General features: G+C 41.4%; 1 protein-coding gene across 2 annotated transcripts in view; it reads right to left on the bottom strand.

The window, feature by feature from the left end:
* The window catches only part of agfg2 (ArfGAP with FG repeats 2), an 86392-nt gene extending 68553 nt beyond the window's left edge, over positions 1-17839 (bottom strand). Inside the window, exons 1-2 of one of the 2 annotated variants that reach the window (XM_039746969.1) lie at positions 17438-17839; positions 9736-9829 (exon numbers count right to left, since the gene is read on the bottom strand). In XM_039746969.1, the coding sequence (XP_039602903.1) occupies positions 9736-9829; positions 17438-17610 (267 nt within the window). In that variant the 5' untranslated portion in view covers positions 17611-17839. The remainder of the gene's footprint in view (positions 1-9735; positions 9830-17437) is intronic. The other variant, XM_039746968.1, reaches the window with a different exon arrangement.
* Positions 17840-23678: the final 5839 nt, after the last annotated feature.

Genomic DNA, 23678 nt, shown 5'->3' with positions numbered 1-23678 from the left:
TTTTTCTATTTGTTATGATATGGCAAACATTAAACTTTTTTTGCAATTTAAATAAAATTTATATTTGGTTCTGAGTTGGGATTTCAGGGTTTTTGAAACACAGAGAATCTGATTTTATTGTTATTATCTTTTTATATTTAGGCTCTTCTCTACATTCATAATGGCTAACACGGTACAACACCCTAGTACTATATTTAATCTGCAACATATTTATACTGATTAATATTACTGTAATTATAGCAGAAAGAGCAGTCAGTCAGAATAGTCCAGAGAAGAGCAACTAGGCTGATTTCAAGACTGTAGGGGAAGTGTTATGAGGAAAGATCAAAAGAGCTGAGCCTTTTCAGTTTAAGAAAAAGAAGATAAGGAGGAGACATGAGTGAAGTATTTAAAATTATGAATGGAATTAGTCCAGTGTGTTAAGACTCCTATTTTAAAACAATTTCATCAAGAACTCAAGACACAGATGGAAGCTTGTTAAGGGTGAATTTCACACTAATATTAGGAAGTTTTTCTTTACATAGAGAACCACAGAGATATGGAATAAGCCACCAAATAGTGCGGTAGACAGTAGGACTTTTAGGGAGTTTCAAAACTCGATGTGATGATTTTTTAGAAGAATTAAGTGGATAAGACTGTCAATCTTTGTTGAGCTGAATAGCTTCTTCTTGTCTAGATTGTTCTGATTAAAGAATGAGAATCAGAAAAAACAACTAAGTCACAGGGCTAAGCAATAGTCAAACCTGAAACTCAAGAAGTAGGAAACATCAAAGCCAAATCATAAACCAAAAGTCATACCAAAGGGCGGAGCTTTGTTTCAAAACACCATTAATAAAAGTTCAATGTAGGTACTATGCTAGTGAATATTTTAGGGTGACCTTTAAAGCGGTGCATCAAGAAAGCCACATGCAGCGCAGCTCCAGTGCTTCATAGGAAATCCCCATGGAAACTGATCTTACAACCTACCAAATGACAGTGCATCAGAAAAAGATAGTCGATAAAATATAACTTGTAAACTGAGCTCTGAATAAAATTATGATTTTAGAGTTTGATTCCTTGGGTGCTAAAATCCTAAAAACGATGTCAAGATTAATATCCCAGCTTCAGGAAAACTCAGGAAAAAATAAAGAGAAGCTCCATACATAACAGACAATTATAACTACTAACCACTAAGATATTTTGTTTTGACTTGGGCACTGCCACATCTGTGGCTTCTTTCTTAAGAGAAAACAATCTCTTGTTAGGGGCTTATCCCTCAAAGGTCTCGCTGTATGACATCACACACAAGGCACTTTAAAAGCTGATGTCACCATGTATAGTGTCTAAGTCTTTCAAAAGGACTTCATTATGTATAGTTTTTTGCAGTGTGTGTTCAGACCAAAGAGTGTGCACATATTAATTTATTTACTTATGTATTGATTGATTCAAAAAGCCTCTGTAAAAATGCAAATTTCTCCCAGGGACATTATCAATCTATCTAATTTCGCAGTCTTTATCATTAAAAAAACCCTCCATTCCTTGAAGACAGAACAGAAGGAAAGCTCACCCACAATGATCTGTCTGATGGTCCAAATACCCTCTGCAAAGCCTTTTAATTGTGGGCAAAGCAGTTCACATATCAGGCAGGGATGCATCCAATTAAAGGGCTAAACTGTGCTACTGCAGAATGCTCCATGGATGGAGGGATTCATGCTAAACCCCTTTAGCTGTCTGAGGGAGAAGACCCTGCTGTGCTTCTTCCCCACTTTTTTTGCATGTACAGTCCATGTAAGGTCCACTGTATTGTGCACATCAACATAAACTGTCTCATCAAAAGTATTTGGGGGGTGTACTCCTCTATGCTTCTGGAATCCCACAATTAACTCCGTCATCTTGACCACACTGAGGGAAAGGCAGTGTTCTCGGCCTCAAAATCTCAAGGCTCCAAACTAACTCTCTATAGGTGGTCTCATTCACATTTTAGATGAGGCCTACCATCTGCACAACTCACAAAGATGCTGGACTTGTTAGAAGCCATACAGTAGTTGGTGTAGAGAGAACACAAGACAGAACTTAGTACACACCCCTGGGAGCACCTGTGCTGAGGGTGAGAGGGAAAGAAATAATCCCCCCCAGTCTAACCACCTTAAATTCAGAATCTAGCTACACAGATGGCTGTTTAGAGTCAGGCAAAGTTTTTCAGTCTGGATTTCTATCTCAAATTTTAGCTTTAAACATCATACCTTTTGACTTTCCTCGCATGACTTGCACTTGTTTCTTTCTCTTCTGGCAATAAACAACTAAATCTTGAAGGTATCCCACACTCCACAACTTTGTCATAACACGATGGAGAAGTCCCCCTTGAGTATAGGCTGTGACTGTCTTTGCTTCCCTTCTAATTTAAAATATGCAACCTTTTCCTTAGCATTCTCTTCCTACTACATTAATAGACCATCTCAGATCTTATATTGCCACATCAGATTGCATTCACAGCTCACACATTAAACATTTTAAACAAAAAGGCTATGAAAGACACACTTAGGCAATCTTGCTGCTACATTTCAAGAAAAAGATGCAGCAGCCCTGAAAATGTGTGAGCCCTCAGATTTGAGATTACTGCCAGATGGTTAGTTATGGGCGGCACGGTGGCGCAGTGGTAGTGCTGCTGCCTCGCAGTTAGGAGACCCGGGTTCGCTTCCTGGGTCCTCCCTGCGTGGAGTTCTCCCCGTGTGTGTCGGTTTCCTCCCTCAATCCAAAGACATGCAGGTTAGGTGGATTGGCGATTCTAAATTGGCCCTAGTTTGTGTGTGTGTCCTGTGGTGGGTTGGCACCCTTCCCTGTGTTGGCTGGGATTGGCTCCAGCAGACCCCTGTGTTCGGATTCAGCGGGTTAGAAAATGGATGGATGGTTAGTTATGTTAGGAGATTCACACAGAGCTGATATGTACCGACAATATTGGGTAAGTCGCTCATAGTATGATTTGTGCTCATCTCCATCTTTAATATTACTACATACAGCGAGTCATCAGTTCCTTAAGTTTATCCCACCCAGACACAAATTCTACGTTCCAACATGTCCGAGGTCCAGTTGTAGCGATACTATGTATGTGGTTGTTCTTTTTTTGTATGTCCTGTTTAATGTTGTTTATAAAGATAGAGTGCTAGTGGGGCTGTGAAAGGATTTATGGGTACCATAGTCTTTATCTGTCTGTATTGACTGTATACTACAATATGAAATCCAGAAGTACCCTTTCACTTTACTCACATTTTCCTATTTTGCAGCCTTGTACTAAAACATCTAAATTATTTTTTTTCCACCACAAGCAACACTCATTTCTCCAGAATGGCAAAATAGAAACAGGATTTTAGAAATTTTTGCAAATTAATTAAAAATAAAAACTGAAATATAACATTGACACAGATATTCCTTTAGTTTTTACTTGCTACTTTGTTAAAACTCCTTTGCCAGCGATTCCAGTCCTGGAGTTCCAGTCTTGGAATTAAGTGACAAGCTTCACACCCATGGATTCTTCTGTGTGGATCCTCTCAAGCTCTGTCAGGTTGGATAGAGACTATTTGCAGGTATCTCCACAGATGTTCAAGTCTTGCCTTTGGCTGGGCCACTCAAATACATTCCCAGAGTCGCCCCTAAGCCACTCTTGTGTTGTCTTTGCTTTAGGCTTAGTGTCACTGTGTCCTGTTGGAATGTGAATCTTCGGACAAGTCTGTGGTCCAATGTGCTTTCAAATAGGTTTTTATTAAGGATCTCTCTGTACTTTGCTCTGTTAAAATTTCCATCAACCCTGTCTAGCCTGCCAGTACCTGCAGCAGTAAATATACACTGTCAGCCTGTCAAGACCCACTATACCCTTGGCACTTGCCCATTCAATCATTATATACACATTACACTGCCCACTTACCACACAGCAGTACCTGCACTCTATCATCCCCCACGCTTTGCAGCGCCCCCTAGTACACACGCCTCCTACTCTGGCCATTTTGGGATGTTAATTCTCTCATTTAGGTTTCTTGGTGTAGGTAATGCAGCCCTAACATTTGGATGCCCACTCAGACTGGCAATTCAGCTCCCACCACTGACTCACTAAGTGACTTTGGACAAGTCACATCCCCTGTTAGCCATGAAATTGTAGAAATACAGAAACTATTTTAATTCACATGTGCAGCTCCCTGGGGTTGGGGTGGTGGTCATTAGTAATGGTGCCAGATAGCCTTTTTTCACAGCATTTGCTAATCACTAATCTTAAACATAATTCCTTAGGTTTGGACCACTCTAACACTGCTTAATATGAGCAGGGCTGGCACCCTGTCCAGGACTGCCTTCTGCCTTGCAGCCAGGCTGTGGCCCCCAAGACTCTGAAAAAGATTAGTAGGACTGAAAATAGATGAATGGATGTATGGATAGCTACTTAGGATGATTTAACATTACGTGATTTCTACTCATTGGGTATGTCAGATTTGCCAACTGCTGTTGCTGACCTACCTGCACAGTTGTTCTCCCCCCTTTTTGTGACAGCCTGTGTGCTGCCTGATGGAGGCCGAGCTGTATGAAGGGTTAACAGCTATGGCAAATTCACCGATCTTGGGCCTCTTTTTCCTTTTTTTCATTCTGTTGCATTATGTGGGCGACACTGTGGCATAGTAGTATCGCTGCTGCATCATAGTAAGGAGACCAGAGTTCAAGTCCCAGGTCTTCCCTGTAGGTTCTGTCCTTGTCTGCGTGGATTTCCCTCAAGTTCTGTGGTTTCCTCCCACTGTCCAAAGACTTGCAGGTTAGATGGATTTATGACACTAAATTGACCAGTGTGGGTGGGGACTGATGCACTGTCCAGGGTTTGTTCCTGCCTTGTGCCATATCTGCTTGGATTGGCTCCTGAAACTCTGGTCTGGATCAAGCGGGTCAGATAATAATATGTCACGTTTTGGTATGTAAGCCATGAGACAACATGCAGACAAGCTTCTCTTCTGTTTGTGAGCTCCAAAACCCATGTGTTCCTTACTATTTGCTGCAACGTTACATGCATTGTACTGCTGGATGAGCATTTGTTGGTTTTCAGATCTCATGCACACAGAGGTCATAATTACAACTAGATTTTGTCAAAGCAAATCATGGACTAGTTGGAATGAGTCTCTGGTCATGTCACACTACATGACTGTATGTCACGGGAGAGCACCACCAACTGCCTCCAACTCGCTAAGATTACCTAAATGAAGGGAATAACTAAAAATCACTGGTGAAGTCATCTAATGTGACATTGCCATTACACAGCTGACTCTTCTGAAAGGAATTCCTCATGGCAGAGGTGTATAGCCCTGTTGTTGGTGAAGGCTGATTCAGCCCACTTGTGCCCATGGACCCAAAGCTGCCAAGAAAGTCATTACAATGGGGCTGAAGAAGGCATAGAAGACAGATGTGCAGTGGGACATGCTAAATTTAAACAGGCTAGGCTAGGTTAGGCTTGAGGCCTAACTGTCTGCTGTTATTTGTTTCCCTTCGGGTATTTTCTTTCTTCATCTTCCCCTTCATTAAATGTAAACAAATGGGCAACAGCTAAGAAAGCCACTATATGAAATAAAGACTGACTGGTATAATATAGATGGCACCTTACAATAATATTTTCCCACAGCTTCCCTACTATGTATTCACTGATGACTAGCACATAAGAAGTGAGGTGTATGCCATCAATGACAGATATACCAAACTTATCTGACAACACCTAATGTTATATTATTAATAATAAAAGGAATCCAGTAAACACAAAAGGCCCACTACAGGACTGGCTATCTTGCCTCCTGATCATAAAGACATACTTCTGTTTATGTATCCACCGAATGTGAAATTCAGAGTCAAAACATCAACAAATTTGGATGCCCTGGACTCTAAAATTTGATCATTCTTGACTTTCTGTCTAGTTATTCAACCTGCTTAATTCAGCTGTTTAGGAATGTGGGGATCTTCAGTCAGTCCTAGAATCCTAGAAATACACAGACAGAGACAGTATGACAGGCACTATATTAGACAGACAGACAGACAGACAGATAGACAGAGTGATTAGGATTAATGATGGGTCCAGCGTATCTCTTCATTTTTTTGTGTGTATAACATATTTGTAGCAGGTATCTTTTCAGGTTGGGTATATGCTGTACGTGACATTCTTTGCATGTGTCACATTACTGGAATGTAATGACAGGCACGTGAATGGGTGGAGCATTCCAGAATCTCAGTGTCCTGACTGTGGTGGCTTAGTGGCATGTGTTAGCTCCTGGGGTTGGGCAAATACTTCAACCTATGCAATGCTAAAAAGTAAAACTATGATGCTCTCTACATAAACATAACATTTTTAAATGCAATTCACTGATAGGGGAGCATGGTGGCGCAGTGGTAGCGCTGCTGCCTTGCAGTAAGGAGACCTGGGTTTGCTTCCTGGGTAGTTTGCATGTTCTCCCCGTGGCTGCATGGGTTTCCTCCGGGTGCTCCGGTTTCCTCCCACAGTCCAAAGACACACAGGTCAGGTGCACTGGCAATCCTAAATTGTCCCTAGTGTGAGCTTGGTGTGTGGGTGTGTGTGTGTTGTTGGCTGGGATTGGCTCCAGCAGACCCCTGTTATCCTGTGTTAGGATATAACGGGTTGGACAATGACTGACTGACTGAATTCACTGATATAATGAGCTTTGGGTACGGCTTACCATATTAGCACAACCTATAAATAAAAATGCTATTAATTTTCAAGACAACAAAAAATGAAAAGACTCAAAACATAATAAAGTAAACTATCTATTTATCTAATATAGATTATTATATGGTCCCTTTTTATCTATTTTTAATATATCTATTTTAAACACTATGAGAAATCCTGTAATAATAGAGAAAACATCAGCCTCCCCACCAAGATTATCTGCCCTGCCAGTTTCCACAACAGAACCAATTCAAAGTAACCCAATGAAACCCAGCCATATTTGGAATCTTATACCAACAACCAGTTTCAATTCAGTACATTCGAGGTTAGTGGGCCATAACATTGGAGATGGGACACAACTGTCTAGACTATCAAAGTTTGCATTCCCAGTTCTGTCAAAATATCCCAGGTACACACCAGTTAAGGGTGGGTCTTACATTTTTACTATGTGCTCCTCCCCTTGGTTCACCCATCAGATAATGTATTTACTGGGCAGTTGGTATGCAACCTGGAGAAACTGGTTTGTCAGCAGATATTATTATGTCCTAATTTACAAGCTGTTTTGGAAGGTGCCACTTAAAGGGCATCTGTATGCGGTTATGAAATTCCCACTATATATACTATTAATGGTCCCTGGGACTTTGGTCCTCTTGGCACAAGATGTCAGAACACACAGTGCATCACACTTTGTTGCGTATGGGGCTGTATAATTACAGACTGGTCTGAGTGCTTATGCTGACCCCATCTATACGTACATGTACACAACCCTTCATGACCACGTTATTACCTGATGTCAATGACCTCTTTCAGCAGGATAAAGTGCCCTGCCAAACTGCAAAAATTGCTCAGGAATGTTATGAGATACAGTGGTGTGAAAAACTATTTGCCCCCTTCCTGATTTCTTATTCTTTTGCATGTTTGTCACACAAAATGTTTCTGATCATCAAACACATTTAACCATTAGTCAAATATAACACAAGTAAACACAAAATGCAGTTTTTAAATGATGGTTTTTATTATTTAGGGAGAAAAAAAAATCCAAACCTACATGGCCCTGTGTGAAAACGTAATTGCCCCCTTGTTAAAAAATAACCTAACTGTGGTGTATCACACCTGAGTTCAATTTCCGTAGCCACCCCCAGGCCTGATTACTGCCACGCCTGTTTCAAACAAGAAATCACTTAAATAGGAGCTGCCTGACACAGAGAAGTAGACCAAAAGCACCTTAAAAGCTAGACATCATGCCAAGATCCAAAGAAATTCAGGAACAAATGAGAACAGAAGTAATTGAGATCTATCAGTCTGGTAAAGGTTGTAAAGCCATTTCTAAAGCTTTGGGACTCCAGCGAACCACAGTGAGAGCCATTATCCACAAATGGCAAAAACATGGAACAGTGGTGAACCTTCCCAGGAGTGGCCAGCCGACCAAAATTACCCCAAGAGCGCAGAGACGACTCATCCGAGAGGTCACAAAAGACCCCAGGACAACGTCTAAAGAACTGCAGGCCTCACTTGCCTCAATTAAGGTCAGTGTTCACGACTCCACCATAAGAAAGAGACTGGGCAAAATGGCCTGCATGGCAGATTTCCAAGACACAAACCACTGTTAAGCAAAAAGAACATTAGGGCTTGTCTCAATTTTGCTAAGAAATATCTCAATGATTGCCAAGACTTTTGGGAAAATACCTTGTGGACTGATGAGACAAAAGTTGAACTTTTTGGAAGGCAAATGTCCCGTTACATCTGGCGTAAAAGGAACACAGCATTTCAGAAAAGAACATCATACCAACAGTAAAATATGGTGGTGGTAGTGTGATGGTCTGGGGTTGTTTTGCTGCTTCAGGACCTGGAAGGCTTGCTGTGATAGATGGAACCATGAATTCTACTGTCTACCAAAAATCCTGAAGGAGAATGTCCGGCCATCTGTTCGTCAACTTAAGCTGAAGAGATCTTGGGTGCTGCAATAGGACAATGACCCAAAACATACCAGCAAATCCACCTCTGAATGGCTGAAGAAAAACAAAATGAAGACTTTGGAGTGGCCTAGTCAAAGTCCTGACCTGAATCCAATTGAGATGCTATGGCATGACCTTAAAAAGGCGGTTCATGCTAGAAAACCCTCAAATAAAGCTGAATTACAACAATTCTGCAAAGATGAGTGGGCCAAAATTCCTCCAGAGCGCTGTAAAAGACTCATTGCAAGTTATCGCAAACGCTTGATTGCAGTTATTGCTGCTAAGGGTGGCCCAACCAGTTATTAGGTTCAGGGGGCAATTACTTTTTCACACAGGGCCATGTAGGTTTGGATTTTTTCTCCCTAAATAATAAAACCATCATTTAAAAACTGCATTTTGTGTTTACTTGTGTTATATTTGACTAATGGTTAAATGTGTTTGATGATCAGAAACATTTTGTGTGACAAACATGCAAAAGAATAAGAAATCAGGAAGGGGGCAAATAGTTTTTCACACCACTGTACATAAAAAAAAAAAAACGGTACAAGGTGGTGACTTGGCCTCCAAATTCCCCATATCTCAATCTGATTAAACATCTATTGGATGTGCTGGAAAAACAAGTCTGATCCATGGAGGCCCAACCTCTCAACTTACAAGGTTTAAAGGATCTGCTGTTGACGTCTTGGTGCAAATACCACAGGACACCTTCAGAGGTCTAGTGGACTCCATGCCGCAACGAGTTGGAGTAGCATTGGCAGTACAAGAGGGACCTGCACAATTTGTTAGTATGATAAAAAGTAGTACCCAACATCTTTGAAGTTTAAGGAATGCACCCTCAATGGGTGCACCATGTTACGAAAATAAAGCTCCAATAAATGATCCTTACTTTCTCGAGCTTTCTTTTTTAATGCCACAGTTAAAGTAAAAATGTTTTAATAAAAACATACGAAAAAAATTATATATATATATGTGTACACACACACACACATATACAGATATACATATACCTGTATATTATATATTTTGCACACTTCTCTTTGCTGCTTTGATACTAAACATTCTGTGATACTGCTATGGCATCACCCCATACATGCCAGCTGCTCCCACCTCATTTCCATGTGCCTGAAGGAACTCCACTTCCTGTTGTGAGAATGTTGTCATGGAGATGGATTTCACACGGTGTGGTGGATTCAGGCCTCTCCTGGGAAATGACGAAAAACAACAACAAAAAGCAAGTCAAATTAAAAATCTTTGAACTAACAGCCACAGTATAGCTCCCCTCAACAGGATTTACTGTCATTCTGTGACCTATAGTCATGGTCACGACTGCTTGTCACCAAAATATCATTACGGTTAGGCCTGCTTTCTATAATTTGGTTAAATCTCAGATCAGTCAGGTCTTCTCACACAATAGTCTAAATAAATGTCACTAATACCGGGCCTCATTAGTCCTTTACATGTTTTGTTGGTCTAACATCAAGTGGACCAGGCCTGGTTTGGACTTCTCTACTGTCTGTAACCCGGATATCTCTCGGACAAGACTCTTTATTCTGTGGTAAATTGGTCAGATCACAATTCTGCTGACCCATGCAAGGAGTTCATAGGCTGTAATAGCCCTTCCTGAGGACAGTTGTGGATTAGGCCTTTTCCTCATTATGCAGTCTGGTTCGATCCCTATGTGTCTGTGTCTGCTAAAGTCTTCTCAGATAGCAATTTGAGCAGATCTCACAAATACTGCACCTTAGGTCCACTATAATTTGTGACTGGTCAGCAAATTTCCAGAGTCTGTAAACCGATCATCTGTCGTTTCAGTCAATATTGATTAAAAACAGTTCAACCTGATCAGACCACAGGTATACTGGCTGTCAAAAGCCTCCCTAGATTGTAACACACCTGCCTCAGGACAGTTGTGAACCGGGCTTCTTCTCATTACTATGGTGTACATTAGCTGGACATCATTAAGGCCGACTTAAGTCAGGACTCCTCTAGTCTCTAATGTAGTTGGATGTCCACGCAGTCACTTTTGCTCACATAGCAGTTTAGGCAAATCCAAATCAGAATCACATACATACAAGGCCTTAATTTTTTAGATGATTCTCCAAACTGAGTTACATTACAGACATACACACAACTGACATTTACACACCTGAGACAAATACAAGACAAAGAATGGAAATATGTTGGGATACTGTATAGTGGGTTGGATAATGGATGGGTGTATACAAAGAGCAAGACATACTGCAATAAATACTGAATTAAGCATTAGCTGTATGTAAGAATATTGAATGATACTAGGGGACCAAACTGAACAAGGACAGATGAATTAACCGTGTGTGAGCTTGATGGCCTGTGCAGAGAACCTGCTCTTATATCTGTTTGTTCTGGCATAATTAAGTCTATAACATCTGTCAGATGAGGGAAGTTCAAAAAAAGGTTGTGGCCTAGATGTGAGGGGTCATTGATGATTTTCCCTTCCTGCTTCATGATGTTGGACCCTATAAAGGAGGGAGACTGGTGCTAATGACCTCATTGACAAACCTGACTGCTGTAACCTGTACTTCTCATGATTGGTTGCTGATACAAACTACACTATAATGGATGACCTTAGAACTGACCCAGTGGTCGCTGTGTAGAATTGAATGAATAGCTTCTGTGGTAAATTGAATACTCAGCTGTCGCAGGAAGTATCAGCACTAATGCAAACATCATACAAAGTTATTGTCTGTCTGTTATACATTCATTGTTATCACTCTTTAATTAAATATTGTTCTTTATCAGTGTGCTGCTGCTGGAGTATGTGAATTTCCCCTTGGGATTAATAAAGAATGTATGTATCTATCTATCTGTGCTGGGCCTTTTTTATGATGGAATCTCTATTGGTCATCCATGTCAAGTCCTGTGAGGTGATAGATCCCAAAAACATGAAGGTTTCCACAACTGACACATTATTATTAACTCTTTTTAGGGCGGATGTCGACTTTTGTTGAAATTCAGGGGTAGAGGATGGCAATCAGCTGTAAACTATGAAAAAACTCACCACAACGTTTTAGTTCAACTATCTTTGCAAGGAGCAAAATTAGCTTTGTTGATCTGACCTTGATTCCCTGCGTATACACGAGTAATAGCAAAGAGCAAACAACGCTTGTGGCATCAGCATCTGTCAAAAGACTAAAGCTAATGCACAAAGCAAAATACTCCGTTGATGACATTTTGTGTGTTGTGGACGATGTTGTGTGTGTTATCACTGAATTGGACTCTGACTTTTCAGACTCCGATTTTGATGCGCGCAATCTGGAGATGGAGATTGAAAACAAAAGTGAGGTACCAGCATCAGCGGAATGGTCCCCAGCTGATCGTGGTGCTGAACACGTTCGTGTAGCTGATGCGCCTACCGCAACGTTTGCTTGAGATGACCACTACTTACGATGACAAGGGGTACAAATCAAATTGTGTCACACTGCGACTGCCACCACCGCCCACCTGTGGAATGAAGATAGCCAGGCAGCCAGCCCGCCACACATTCCTGCAGGTCATCGAGCAGCCCCAGCACTGCCAGAGATGCCGAAAAGGTGCCAACAAGCAGTCACAGCATGCAGCAACTGACGTTTTATGTTTATTTATGTGTGAAACCATTGCTTTGTGTGCTTTTCAGAAAACTGAGTTTTTTGGAAAAAATATTCAGCCCTCAAAGAGTTCGGTACGGAAAGGGAAGGGTAATATGAGGGGGCTTCCTGAAGTCCACTATCACTTCCACAGTTTTGAGTGGGTTTAACACCAGAATATTCTGACCACACCGAAGGGCCACCTGCTCAACCTCACTTGTGTATGAAGACACATCATCATTCCTAAAGAGTCCAATGATGGTGGTGTCATCTGCAAATCTCACTAATGCTGGGCCTGGTAAGGCTGGTCTTGGTCTTATGATCTGGTTACTTACTTACTGGTTTTACTGGTCTTATCTCAGAAGGATTTGGCCTTGTCAAGACTTTCTATAATCTGCAACCTGCTCTCCCTCATCGGAGATAGTTTTTTTTTTTATAATCTGGTCTGATCAATCACACTTATACTGACTACTACAAGAGCTGGTAAAAATTAACCCTCATATTATAACATGCTCAGATTGGAGCTTAGCCATGGTGTGGGCTTCAAAAATGATATGCCCCTCAGGAAATCCTTGGTCCTGGGTGGCCCTAACCCCACTGTCTTTACATCCTTAGTATTCGGCCTAATTGTCCTTTCTGTCATATGCAATCTGGCCAAATCTAGGCAGAGTCAATTTTGATCTGGCCAGGCCTGTCCAGGACTTCTCAGATGGACATTTGAACAGACCTCATTGGTACTGGGCCTTGGGTCTAGTACTACTTAGCCTAGGCAGCATATATTCATGATCTGTAATTTGATTATCTGCAATTAGTCAGTGGGTAAAACCAAATCCTATCAGATCAGGGCTATACTGACCCTGGGAAGAACTTCATGAAATGTAATGATTCTACTTCAGTGTAGTTTGGGCCAAGATTTCTCATCTTTGCATTAATTGGTTTGGCCTAGGAAGCACTTTCTACCATCTGTAATTTGGCCAGATCTTAGTTCAATCAAGTCTACTAAAGTCTACTGAGGCTTAGATCTCACTACTAGCGGGCCTAAAAAGACCTTTGATGTTGTAATTTTTACCTCAATAGCGCTTGGTCTCATCATCATGCTTTCACAGTATGTAATCTGTTTATTTAAAATTTTACTCAACATCAGTCAAAAATAATTCTCATATTGTAATCTTCATAAAATAATGCTTTGGTAAGGATTTAAAAAACTGTAATGAGGCACCACCATTAAACTGGTTGATATCATCACTTTTGGATCTGGTCGGTTCTTTGCAGTGTATTATCTGCCTAAATCACAGCAGGGTCAATCTTGACCAAGGCTCTTCTCTACCCTTTGACTGGTCAGCTATACTGAAGTAATGTTGAGCCTAGCAATTAAAGTTTTGATTTTTAGTGGTCCTGTGTATCCCTTGCTTTAGTAAGGGGTGCTGCTTACAATACTAATTGGTTTCTTGTCTTTCGGGTTGCCATGAATCCCACTGGCCCACTGTTTCTGCTCCAGTCGGATCTCAGTAAAGTTAGTCTTGTCTTATTCAGATTACCATGTTATCATCTGGTCAGATCACATTTCAATATCTCTCAGGCAAGTGTGTTCATTAAGCAATATGGGCCTAGCCTGGACATCAAACTGCACTGGTCTAGTTGTGGTTACTTTGATCAGTAGAAGAACTGCCAGAAATCTGTTATCAGCTCAAATATCTACAGAGTTATTATCCTGGCAGTGTCTTGCCATTCATCTAGTAATGTAGTCAAGATAAGTTAGACGCTTCCTTCAGATCACTGGACTGTGAGATCTCAGAGTGATTTTATTTCAATAAAATGTGTTTCTTATTTGTCTTATTTGGAAAAAAGCAAGATATCAGATCCATTTAGACTTCATTTGGAATTATCAAAATTAATTTGTAAAGGAACTGTGCATTCATCTTTAATCATTTACAGTTAGGTCCATAAATATTTGGAGAGAGACAACTTTTTTCTAATTTTGGTTCTGTACATTACCACAATGAACTTTAAATGAAACAACTCAGATGCAGTTGAAGTGCAGACTTTCAGCTTTAATTCAGTGGGTTGAACAAAAAGATTGCATAAAATGTGAGGCAACTAAAGTATTTTTTAACACAATCGCCTCATTTCAGGGGCTCAAAAGTAATTGGACAAATTAAATAACTGGAAAGAAAATGTTCATTTCTAATACTTGGTTGAAAACTCTTTGCTGGCAATGACAGCCTGAGGTCTTGAACTCATGGACATCACCAGATGCTGGGTTTCCTCCTTTTTAATGCTCTGCCAGGCCTTTACTGCAGCGGCTTTCAGTTGCTGTTTGTTTGTGGGCCTTTCTGTCTGAAGTTTAGTCTTCAACAAGTGAAATGCATGCTCAATTGGGTTAAGATCAGGTGACTGACTTGGCCATTCAAGAATTTTCCACTTCTTTGCTTTAATAAACTCCTGGGTTGCTTTGGCTGTATGTTTTGGGTCATTGTCCATCTGTGTCATGAAACGCCAATCAATTTGACTGCATTTAGCTGGATTTGAGCAGACAGTATGTCTCTGAACACCTCAGAATTAATTTGGCTGCTTCTGTCCTGTGTCACATCATCAATAAACACTAGTGTCCCAGTGCCACTGGAAGCCATGCACGCCCAAGCCATCACACTGCCTCCACCATGTTTTACAGATGATGTGATATGCTTTGGATAATGAGCTGTTCCACGCCTTCTCCATACTTTTTTCTTGCCATCATTCTGGTAGAGGTTGATCTTGGTCTCATCTGTCCAAAGAATGTTTTTCCAGAACTGTGCTGGCTTTTTTAGATGTTCTTTAGCAAAGTCCAATCTAGCCTTTCTATTCTTGAGGTTTATATGTGGCTTGCACCTTGCAGTGCACCCTCTGTATTTACTTTCATGCAGTCTTCTCTTTATGGTTGACTTGGATATCGATACGCCTACCCCCGGAGAGTGTTGTTCAGTTGGTTGGCTGTTGTGAAGGAGTTTCTCTTCACCATGGAAATGATTCTGCGATAATCCGCCAGTGTTGTCTTGGACATCGTGGACGTCCAGGTCTTTTTGCGTTGCTGAGTTCACCAGTGCTTACTTTCTTTCTCAGGATGTACCAAACTGTAGATTTTGACACTCGTAATATTGTAGCAATTTCTCGGATGGGTTTTTCTGTTTTTACAGCTTAAGGATGGCTTTTTTCACCTGCGTGGAGAGCTCCTTTGACCGCATGTTGTCTGTTCACAGCAAAATCTTCCACATGCAAGCACCACACCTCAAATCAACTCCAGGCCTTTTATCTGCTTAATTGATAATGACATAACGACGGACTTGAACACACCTGCCCATGAAATAGCCTTTAAGTCAATTGTCCAATTACTTTTGAGCCCCTGAAATGAGGCGATTGTGTTAAAAAAATGCTTTAGTTGCCTCATATTTTTATGCATCTGAGTGGTTTCATTTAAAATTCATTGTGGTAATGTACAGAACCAAAATTAGAAAAAAGTTGTCTCTGTCTAAATATTTATGGACCTAACTGTATATAAATTTAAAATGGACAAAAAAATCAAAGGTCAGGCCATTTTAGAAGTGCCAAGAACTTTGAAGAAAGCTCCAATGACAGTTTGTCAGTTTAGCGGAATATAAGAGAGACCTAAACATAAATCATGAGAGCAAAGAAAAAGCTTGTCAAAGCATTGAAGAAACAGAAAAGTGACCACACTTTGGCAGTTTTAAAATCCCTGTAGTCTCTTTTTACACCAAATGAGGGAAGGCCCTTCAAAAGTAAAAAGGGAATATGACTGACAGTGCTTGTTATAAAAGACACCAAAGAGAGTCAATAATCTATCTAACATAGAAATACTGTATATAATCTATACTGGATATTGTTTTTATTCATTTGTATTATGTATATGAATACAGAATGTATGTGAATACAGACAATTTTATTAGAGACTAGGGAACTAAAAGCACATTTCTTACCAGTGAGCTTATTGATACTGAAATGGAATATGTGTCTAAAACTCTCACAGTCTGAGAAACCCCCCAAAACACTTACTGTACGACTGGATTAATAATAGCTGAAATGCTGGCAAATGGCCTGTAGATAGATAGATAGATAGATAGATAGATAGATAGATAGATAGATAGATAGATAGATAGATAGATAGATATTTTAAGACTGTTAGAGACAGTTTCAAGGATTGATAGATAGATAGACAGGAAAGACACTACATTAAAGACAGAAATATCCATCTATCTATCTATCTATTGTCTAAAACTCTCACAGTCTGAGAAACCCCCAAAACACTTACTGTACAACTGGATTAATAATAGCTGAAATGCTAGCAAATGGCCTGTAGATAGATATCTATTTTAAGACTGTTAGAGACAGTTTCAAGGATTGATAGATAGATGGACAGGAAAGACACTACATTAAAGACAGAAATATCCATCTAACTATCTATCTAGGTATACTTACTAGAGACATCTATAGGAATTTATCTGTTTAAAACAGTTAGAGACAGACAGACAGTCAGACTGATAGAAAGAAAGATAGATGTGAAAGGCACTTTATAATAGATAGATAGATAGAAATGGAACTATATAGACAGTACTGTCATAATATTGTCGGCTTGCTTTTGATGTACTGTAAAGCAAATCTGGAAGACTGTCACCTGCTGGCAAACTCCTAGCCGTGTCAAACTTTACTTTGAAAATGTCATAGTACTCTAAAGTGTTAATCAAGTTCATCGTAACGCAAAAAGCAGAGTTGCATTCTTTTTGAATCCATAACTTTATTATTACGTTAAAGGTATGGGTTCCGGAACCTCTGGGAGGTTGATAACCTGCAGATACATTCACCTGAAATGATTTATAGCGACTTTGTACTGTGGTTAAAGATCAAGTAATGCTTTCCGATTTAAACTATCACCTGATTTAAGGCACCACAAACAAACCCTGTCGACAAGGCTCGGTGCTCCTCGTAAAGTTCGGGCGCTTTATGACCAGTTGGGCGCGACCAGAGGAAAAACAAACGCGTATAAGAAATAAAGACAGCCTTGTGGGAGGTGCATTTTGGAGAAGAAAAAACGGGAAAGTGACCTATGTGGACATGTCAGAAAGATTGTGATAAGAAAGAAAGAAAGAAAGAAAGAAAGAAAGAAAGAAAGAGCCCACCAGCTCGCAGCATACGGCGTGATTTTAAAGAGGACTCACAGGATCCCAGAGCATGACGTGCACACGAAACTCCCGACGGTGATGTCCACATACGTGACTCCGGGCTGCTCGCACTCAAAGCACTGCCTGTTGGCGTTGCCTTTACCGAGCTCTCGTACCCTCTTGGAAAAAATCTCCTGGTTGTCCTTTGGCTTCCGATTGCTTGCTGACATGTTTTCCCTTATTCTTCTTCCTCTTCTTCTTCTTCTTACGTCTCATGCGCCACTCTACCACCGACGCCTTTTACTGACAGCCCCGCAAAAATAATTTAGCAGTCGCGCATTCAGTGCCTCAGTGGAATGTCGCGCGCCGCCTGCACCATTCCAGCCCAGATATTTACATTTTCTGCGACTGCGTTGCGCGTCAAACAGATAAATCACCCCTGCCGCCTCCCGCTCGTTTGACACACCCCCCCTTCTCCCTCCCGCTCACTCGCTCGCTCTCACTCCCCCCGCTCCGCTGTTTTCCTTCTGCTCAGTGCTGCTCTGCGGGGTTACTGTGAGAAATTTAGCAAGAGACTATACGTTATCAGAACCGCTACGGGAAGGACAGTGGACTGATAAGCAAAACTTCAAAAGACCACAAGATATTTTAACGTCACAATGCCTCTCCTCTCAAACGAAAATAAAAGTGCACGGACACGTCAGTTATCCTCATGGGTTTCTTTGCTCGATTGCTCACAAATGCAAGCTCCCGGGTAGCTTAAAGAGATGATTACGGCAGAGATATTAATTTAACATTACATGGCGTTCACCATGAAAGTACCACACGATCATAACCAGCTAAACGTTTCTGTTCAACACGACCCACGCCTCAATGCTGCATTCCTCACCCCCAACTTACTGGAACGGGCGGCTTTGCAGAGCCATTCATAAAACGAATACGCCAGGAAGACAAAGTAACAAACAGAAAATAAAAATGCAGGGCTTGGGATTATTGATCTGTAATCGTCTGATCTGACCTGCAAGGATTTTTTTTTTCCAAAACAGCCCCCCTGATTTATGAATTGCACCTGACACGGTTTCCGTTTGCGATTTTTTCCGTCTGTGTATGTGGGTTTATGGCTTTCATCCTCCTCGCAACAAGTACAGTAAGATGTGGAGGCCGAGCGCGGTGATCGCACTGAGGCACGTTATACTCGCCAGCCCTTATTGTGATTGAATATAAAGAAGCATGGCCCTTTAAATTTAAAGCTAATAATACACGAACTAAATAGACATTCTGCCTTTCGTACACAATGCTGCACGCAGACCTGTTTATCTTTCACTCACCATATCAACACATTGCCGATCTTTGTCATTGATAGCCACCTGTCTGTCACCTTTGGCTGACACAAGGACCATATGATCTGTCTTTGTCGACATGTCGATCTTGGATAATGATCCCTGCTTCAGTTTCTGCCTTTGGGTCATAAGGCTGGCTACTCAGCAGATTCTTAGACTGATGACTGCATGCAGCTGATGCATCTTTCTACTATCTCCTCTGATGTGGATTTAATGTATGGTTGTGTTTTCAAGTTCAAGTTCTCTAAGTGCCATAAAAAAGACTTAACTTGTGTGTCTAACCACTATCCAGCACCATGACTGGAAAGTCCATAGGAGGACATCTGGTTGAAACATGGGGATACTCCTGCATTTCTCAAAACTAATTGAATCGATTGTGGTAATGTTACAGGCCAAACAATCTTGGATTGAAATACTTCTTTGGTGTTTATACTTCTGTTACTAGTGGGAGACAAGTGAGTAGGAAACACGTTGCACTATGTATAGATAACAATAAACTTGAACTTTATTCTTAGTGCAGTTTGACCACCAATACCACACTAAGATCTACAGTGCTTTCAAAAGGACTTCAAACTCCACTTTTTCCACATTTTTTGTGCTGCAGTCTTATGCTGAAATAATTTAAATTCATGTTTCCTCAGTGTGCAACCGTCAATAAATGACAAAGTAAAAACATGGTTTTAGGAATTTTAGTAATTTTATTAAAAATAAAAAATTGAAATATCTCATTGACACAAGTATTCAAACACTTTGCTATGACCTGTGAAATTTGACTCAGGTGCATCCAATTCTATTGGACATTGTTGAGATAATAATAATTCTTTGCATTCATATAGTGCTTTTCTCACTACTCAAAGCGCTCAGCACTTGCAGGTTAAGGGCCTTGCTCAAGGGCCCAACAGAGCAGAGTCCCTTTTGGCGTTTACGGGATTCGAACCGGCAACCTTCCAATTACCAGTGCAGATCCCTAGCCTCAGAGCCACCAGTCCATTGGTGAGTAATTCAGTTGACAGGACGTGACTAGGAAGGGCACACACCTGTCTACAGAAGGTCCCAACAACTGAGCAGAAACCATCCGGTAAGGTTTAAGGAACTGCCTGCAGAGCTAGGAGACAGGGTGGTGTCAGGGTACAGATCTAGGCAAAGCTGCAACACATTTTTGCAGCATTAACAGCTTCCAAAGGCCCAGTAGTCTCCATAATTCTTAAAAAGAAAGACATTTCAAACAACCACAACTCTTGCTGGAGATGGCTGTCTGGCTAAACTGAACAATTGGTGGAGGAGGGCCTTGGTAAGAGACGTCCCCAAGACCCCAATGGTCCCTCTGGATGAGCTCCAGAAAATCTGTTTGGAAATGGGAGAAACTTCCAGATGGACAACCACCACTGTAAATCCCCACTAAACTGAGCTTCATGGCAGAGTTGCCATATGACACATGAAAGCTACTTGGAGTTTGCAAAATTGCACCAAAAGGACTCTCATACTGTGAGAAACTAGATTCTCTCAGGTCAGGTCAGGTTGGGGTGCATGTACTGGTACAGCGCATTGCCACACCTACCACACAGCTTGGCATTCTGGTAAACAACCCCTCAGGCAGACATGCACCCAGTCCCACCTTCCAGTAATGACCCTCTATCTCCTGCAGCCAGGTGTTACCCGGGTGTCCCCTTGGCCTGGTCCAGGCACTAAGTCCTCAACAATGAGGATCCTTAGAGCAGGATTACCCTCAGAGAATCGCACCACATGGATGTAGTGCTGTAACTGACGTCCCCTCACAATGCAGGTAAAATGCCTCGTTTCAGCCTCCATGAGCAACCGTTCATTTGACACAAAGTCAAGCCAGTGACACCCAAGAATTCTCCGAAGAGACATAGTACCCAAGGAGTTCAGTCTTCCTCTCAGGTCAATGGATAGCATCCATGTCTCACAAACATATACCAAACATGAAACAGCAGGACTCTAGACTTGGACCTTCATCCTTTTGCTAATATATCGGGAGTGCCACACATCCATTACCAACGACCTCATGATCCCACATGCTCTCCCAATTCATCTACTGACTTCATAGGAAGAGTCACTAGAGACATGAATGTCCCTGTCAAGGTAAGTAAACCTCTCGACGAGGCCGACATTCTCTCCACAGACAGATATATTGCTGATGGCTGTGCCCAAGAGGTCATTAAAGTCCTGCATCTTGATTTTTATCCAGGATACTCGCAAGCCCAAACTCCTCAGTCAACCTCTTAAGAGCCACAATCAGAGCCACCGTTGACTCTTTGAAGATCACAGCATCGTCAGCAAAGTCAAGATCCGTGAATCTTTCCTCACCAACAGATGCCCCACAGCTGCTGCACCCCACGACCCTAACCAACACCCAGTCCATGCAAGCACTGAACAGAGTAGGAGCAGAACACACCCCTGATGCACAGCAGAATCAACAGAAAAACAAAGAGGTTCTGCCTCCACTCTGCACAGCACTCACAGTACCAGTGTACAGGCTGGCCATGATATCCAGCAACTGTGAGGGGATCACATGTAGTTTCAGGATGTCCTACAGGGTTGCTCGATCTACTAAGTGCAATGTTTTATGAAAATCAACAAAGGCTTCAAAAAAACTCTGCCGATATTCTCGATTGCGCTCCATGAGATCCTTCAGTGCCAGGATTCTGTCAATGGTAAACGTCTTAGGAGTAAAACCTCATTGCTCCGGTTGCTGGTAGGTGAGCCAGTGATCAAGAATCCTACTGAGAACGATGCTAGCAAGGATCTTACCCAGCACCGAGAGCAGTGTAATCCCCCTGTAGTTGCCGTAATCCAGGCGATCACCCTTCCCTTTCCAGATAGGGACAAGAAGTCCTGTTTTCTCTGGTCTGATGAAACCAAGATTAGTGTCATTTCAGGAGGAAAACAGGTACCACTCATCATCTGTGCAATATCATTCCAACAGTGAAGCATGGTGCAGGCAGGACCATGCTGAGGCTTTAGGGATTGAAAGAGGGTTGGGGGAAAGCTGAACTGATAAAATTACTGAGATATCCTTAATGAAAACCTGCTGCAGGGGGCCAAAGGTTCACCTTCCAACAGGACAATGGCCCTAAGCACAGAGCAAAGACAACATTTGAGTATCTTAGGGATAACTCTAAAAAATGTGCTTGAGTGGTCCAGCAAGAGCCCGGCCTTGAACCCATTTTGAATGCCTCTGGAGTGACCTGAAAATTGATGTCCACTGATGATTTCCATCCAACCTGACAGAGGGAGTGGATCTGCAGAGAAGAATGGCAGAAAATCCCCAAATCCAGTTGTATGGAAGCCTGTTGTGTCAGACCCAACAAGACTGCATGCTGTAATCACTGCCAAAGGGGCTTCAACTACTGAGTACAGCATCTGAACACTTGTGTCAGTGGTATATTTCACTCTTTTATTTTTTAAAATACTGTTTTCACTTTGTAATTCCAAGGTGACTTAGTGTTGATTGTGAAGGAAAGAAACAAGTTTAAATTATTTTAGCATAACGATGCAACATAGCAAAGTGTATGTATGTATGTATGCACTGTACAGGGAGTGCAGAATTATTAGGCAAGTTGTATTTTTGAGGATTAATTTTAATATGGAACAAACACAGTGCTATCAGTCAATCCAAAATGTTAATAAACCTGAAACCTGAATGTTTCACAACGGAAATGTGAGTGTGAACATCATCAGGGGCATACATATGTGCGCACAATTATTAGACAACTATTAGTGTGCAGATTTATTATGCAACTAAAGGAAAAATTAAAATTTTCCCATCTCACTTGTTTATTTTCATCTGTTATAGTGAGAATAATAAACAAACACCTCAAAATTTACAAATAAACATCTCTGACATTTCAAAAAAAATAAATCAATCAATGAATGACCAATATAGCCACCCTTCTTTCCAATAACAGTCATAAGCCTTTCCATTCATGGAGTCTGTCAGTTTCTTGATCTGTTGACGATCAGCTTTTTGTGGAGCAGTGACTACAGCCTCCCAGACACTCTTCAGAGAGGTGTATTGTTTTTCTCCCCCGTAAATCTAGCGTTTAAGAAGTGCCCACAAGTTCTCGATAGGGTTTAGGTCAGATGAGGAAGGGGGGCCATGTCATTATTCCTTCATCTTTAAGGCCTTTACTGGCTGGCCACGCAGTGGAGAACTTCGATGCAAGTGATGGAGCATTGGCCTGCATAAAAATCATGGTCTTTTCCTGTATCACTGTTTGAAGAAAGTGTCTTGAAAAACTGGCAGTAGGTTTGGGAGTTGATTTTGAGTTCATCTTCAATGCAAAAGGTCCAACTAGCTCATCTTTAAAAATACCAGCTCATACCAGTACCCCACCTCCACGTTGGAGTGGAGCTCTGTGCCCATTACTGATCCACAGGTCCATCCATCTGGTCCATCAAGAGTCACTCTCATCTCATCGGTCCATAAAAACTTTGAAAAAATCTGTCTTCAGATATTTCTTGGCCCAGTTTTGACGTTTCAACTTATGTTTCTTGTTCAGTGGTGGTTGGGTTTCAGCCCTCCTTACCTTGGCCATGTCTTTGAGCACTGAACACCTTGTACTTCTGGGCACTCCAGGTAGGTTGCAGCTCTGGAATATGAAAGTACTGGAGGATAATGGGTTCCTGGTAGCTTCACGTTTGATTCTTCTCAAATCTTTGGCAGCTAATTTGCGTCTTTTGTTCTCAACACGTTTCTTGCGACCCTGTTGACTATTTGCAACAAAATGTTTGATGGTTCTGTGATCACACACCAATATCTTAGCAATTCCAAAAGTGCTGCATCCCTCTGAAAGACTTTTTACAATTTTTGACTTTTCAGAGTCAGTTAAATCTCTTTTTTGGCCCATTTTGCCTGAGGAAAACTAGCTGCCTAATAATTCTGCACACCTTGATATAGGGTGTTGATCTCCTTAGGCCACACCCTCCCTCATTAC

Source organism: Polypterus senegalus, chromosome 3, assembly GCF_016835505.1.
Source record: "Polypterus senegalus isolate Bchr_013 chromosome 3, ASM1683550v1, whole genome shotgun sequence".
Taxonomy (NCBI): Eukaryota; Metazoa; Chordata; class Cladistia; order Polypteriformes; family Polypteridae; genus Polypterus; species Polypterus senegalus.
Note: the sequence above shows the minus strand (reverse complement) of the source record. Positions and strands in the feature narration are given on the sequence as shown.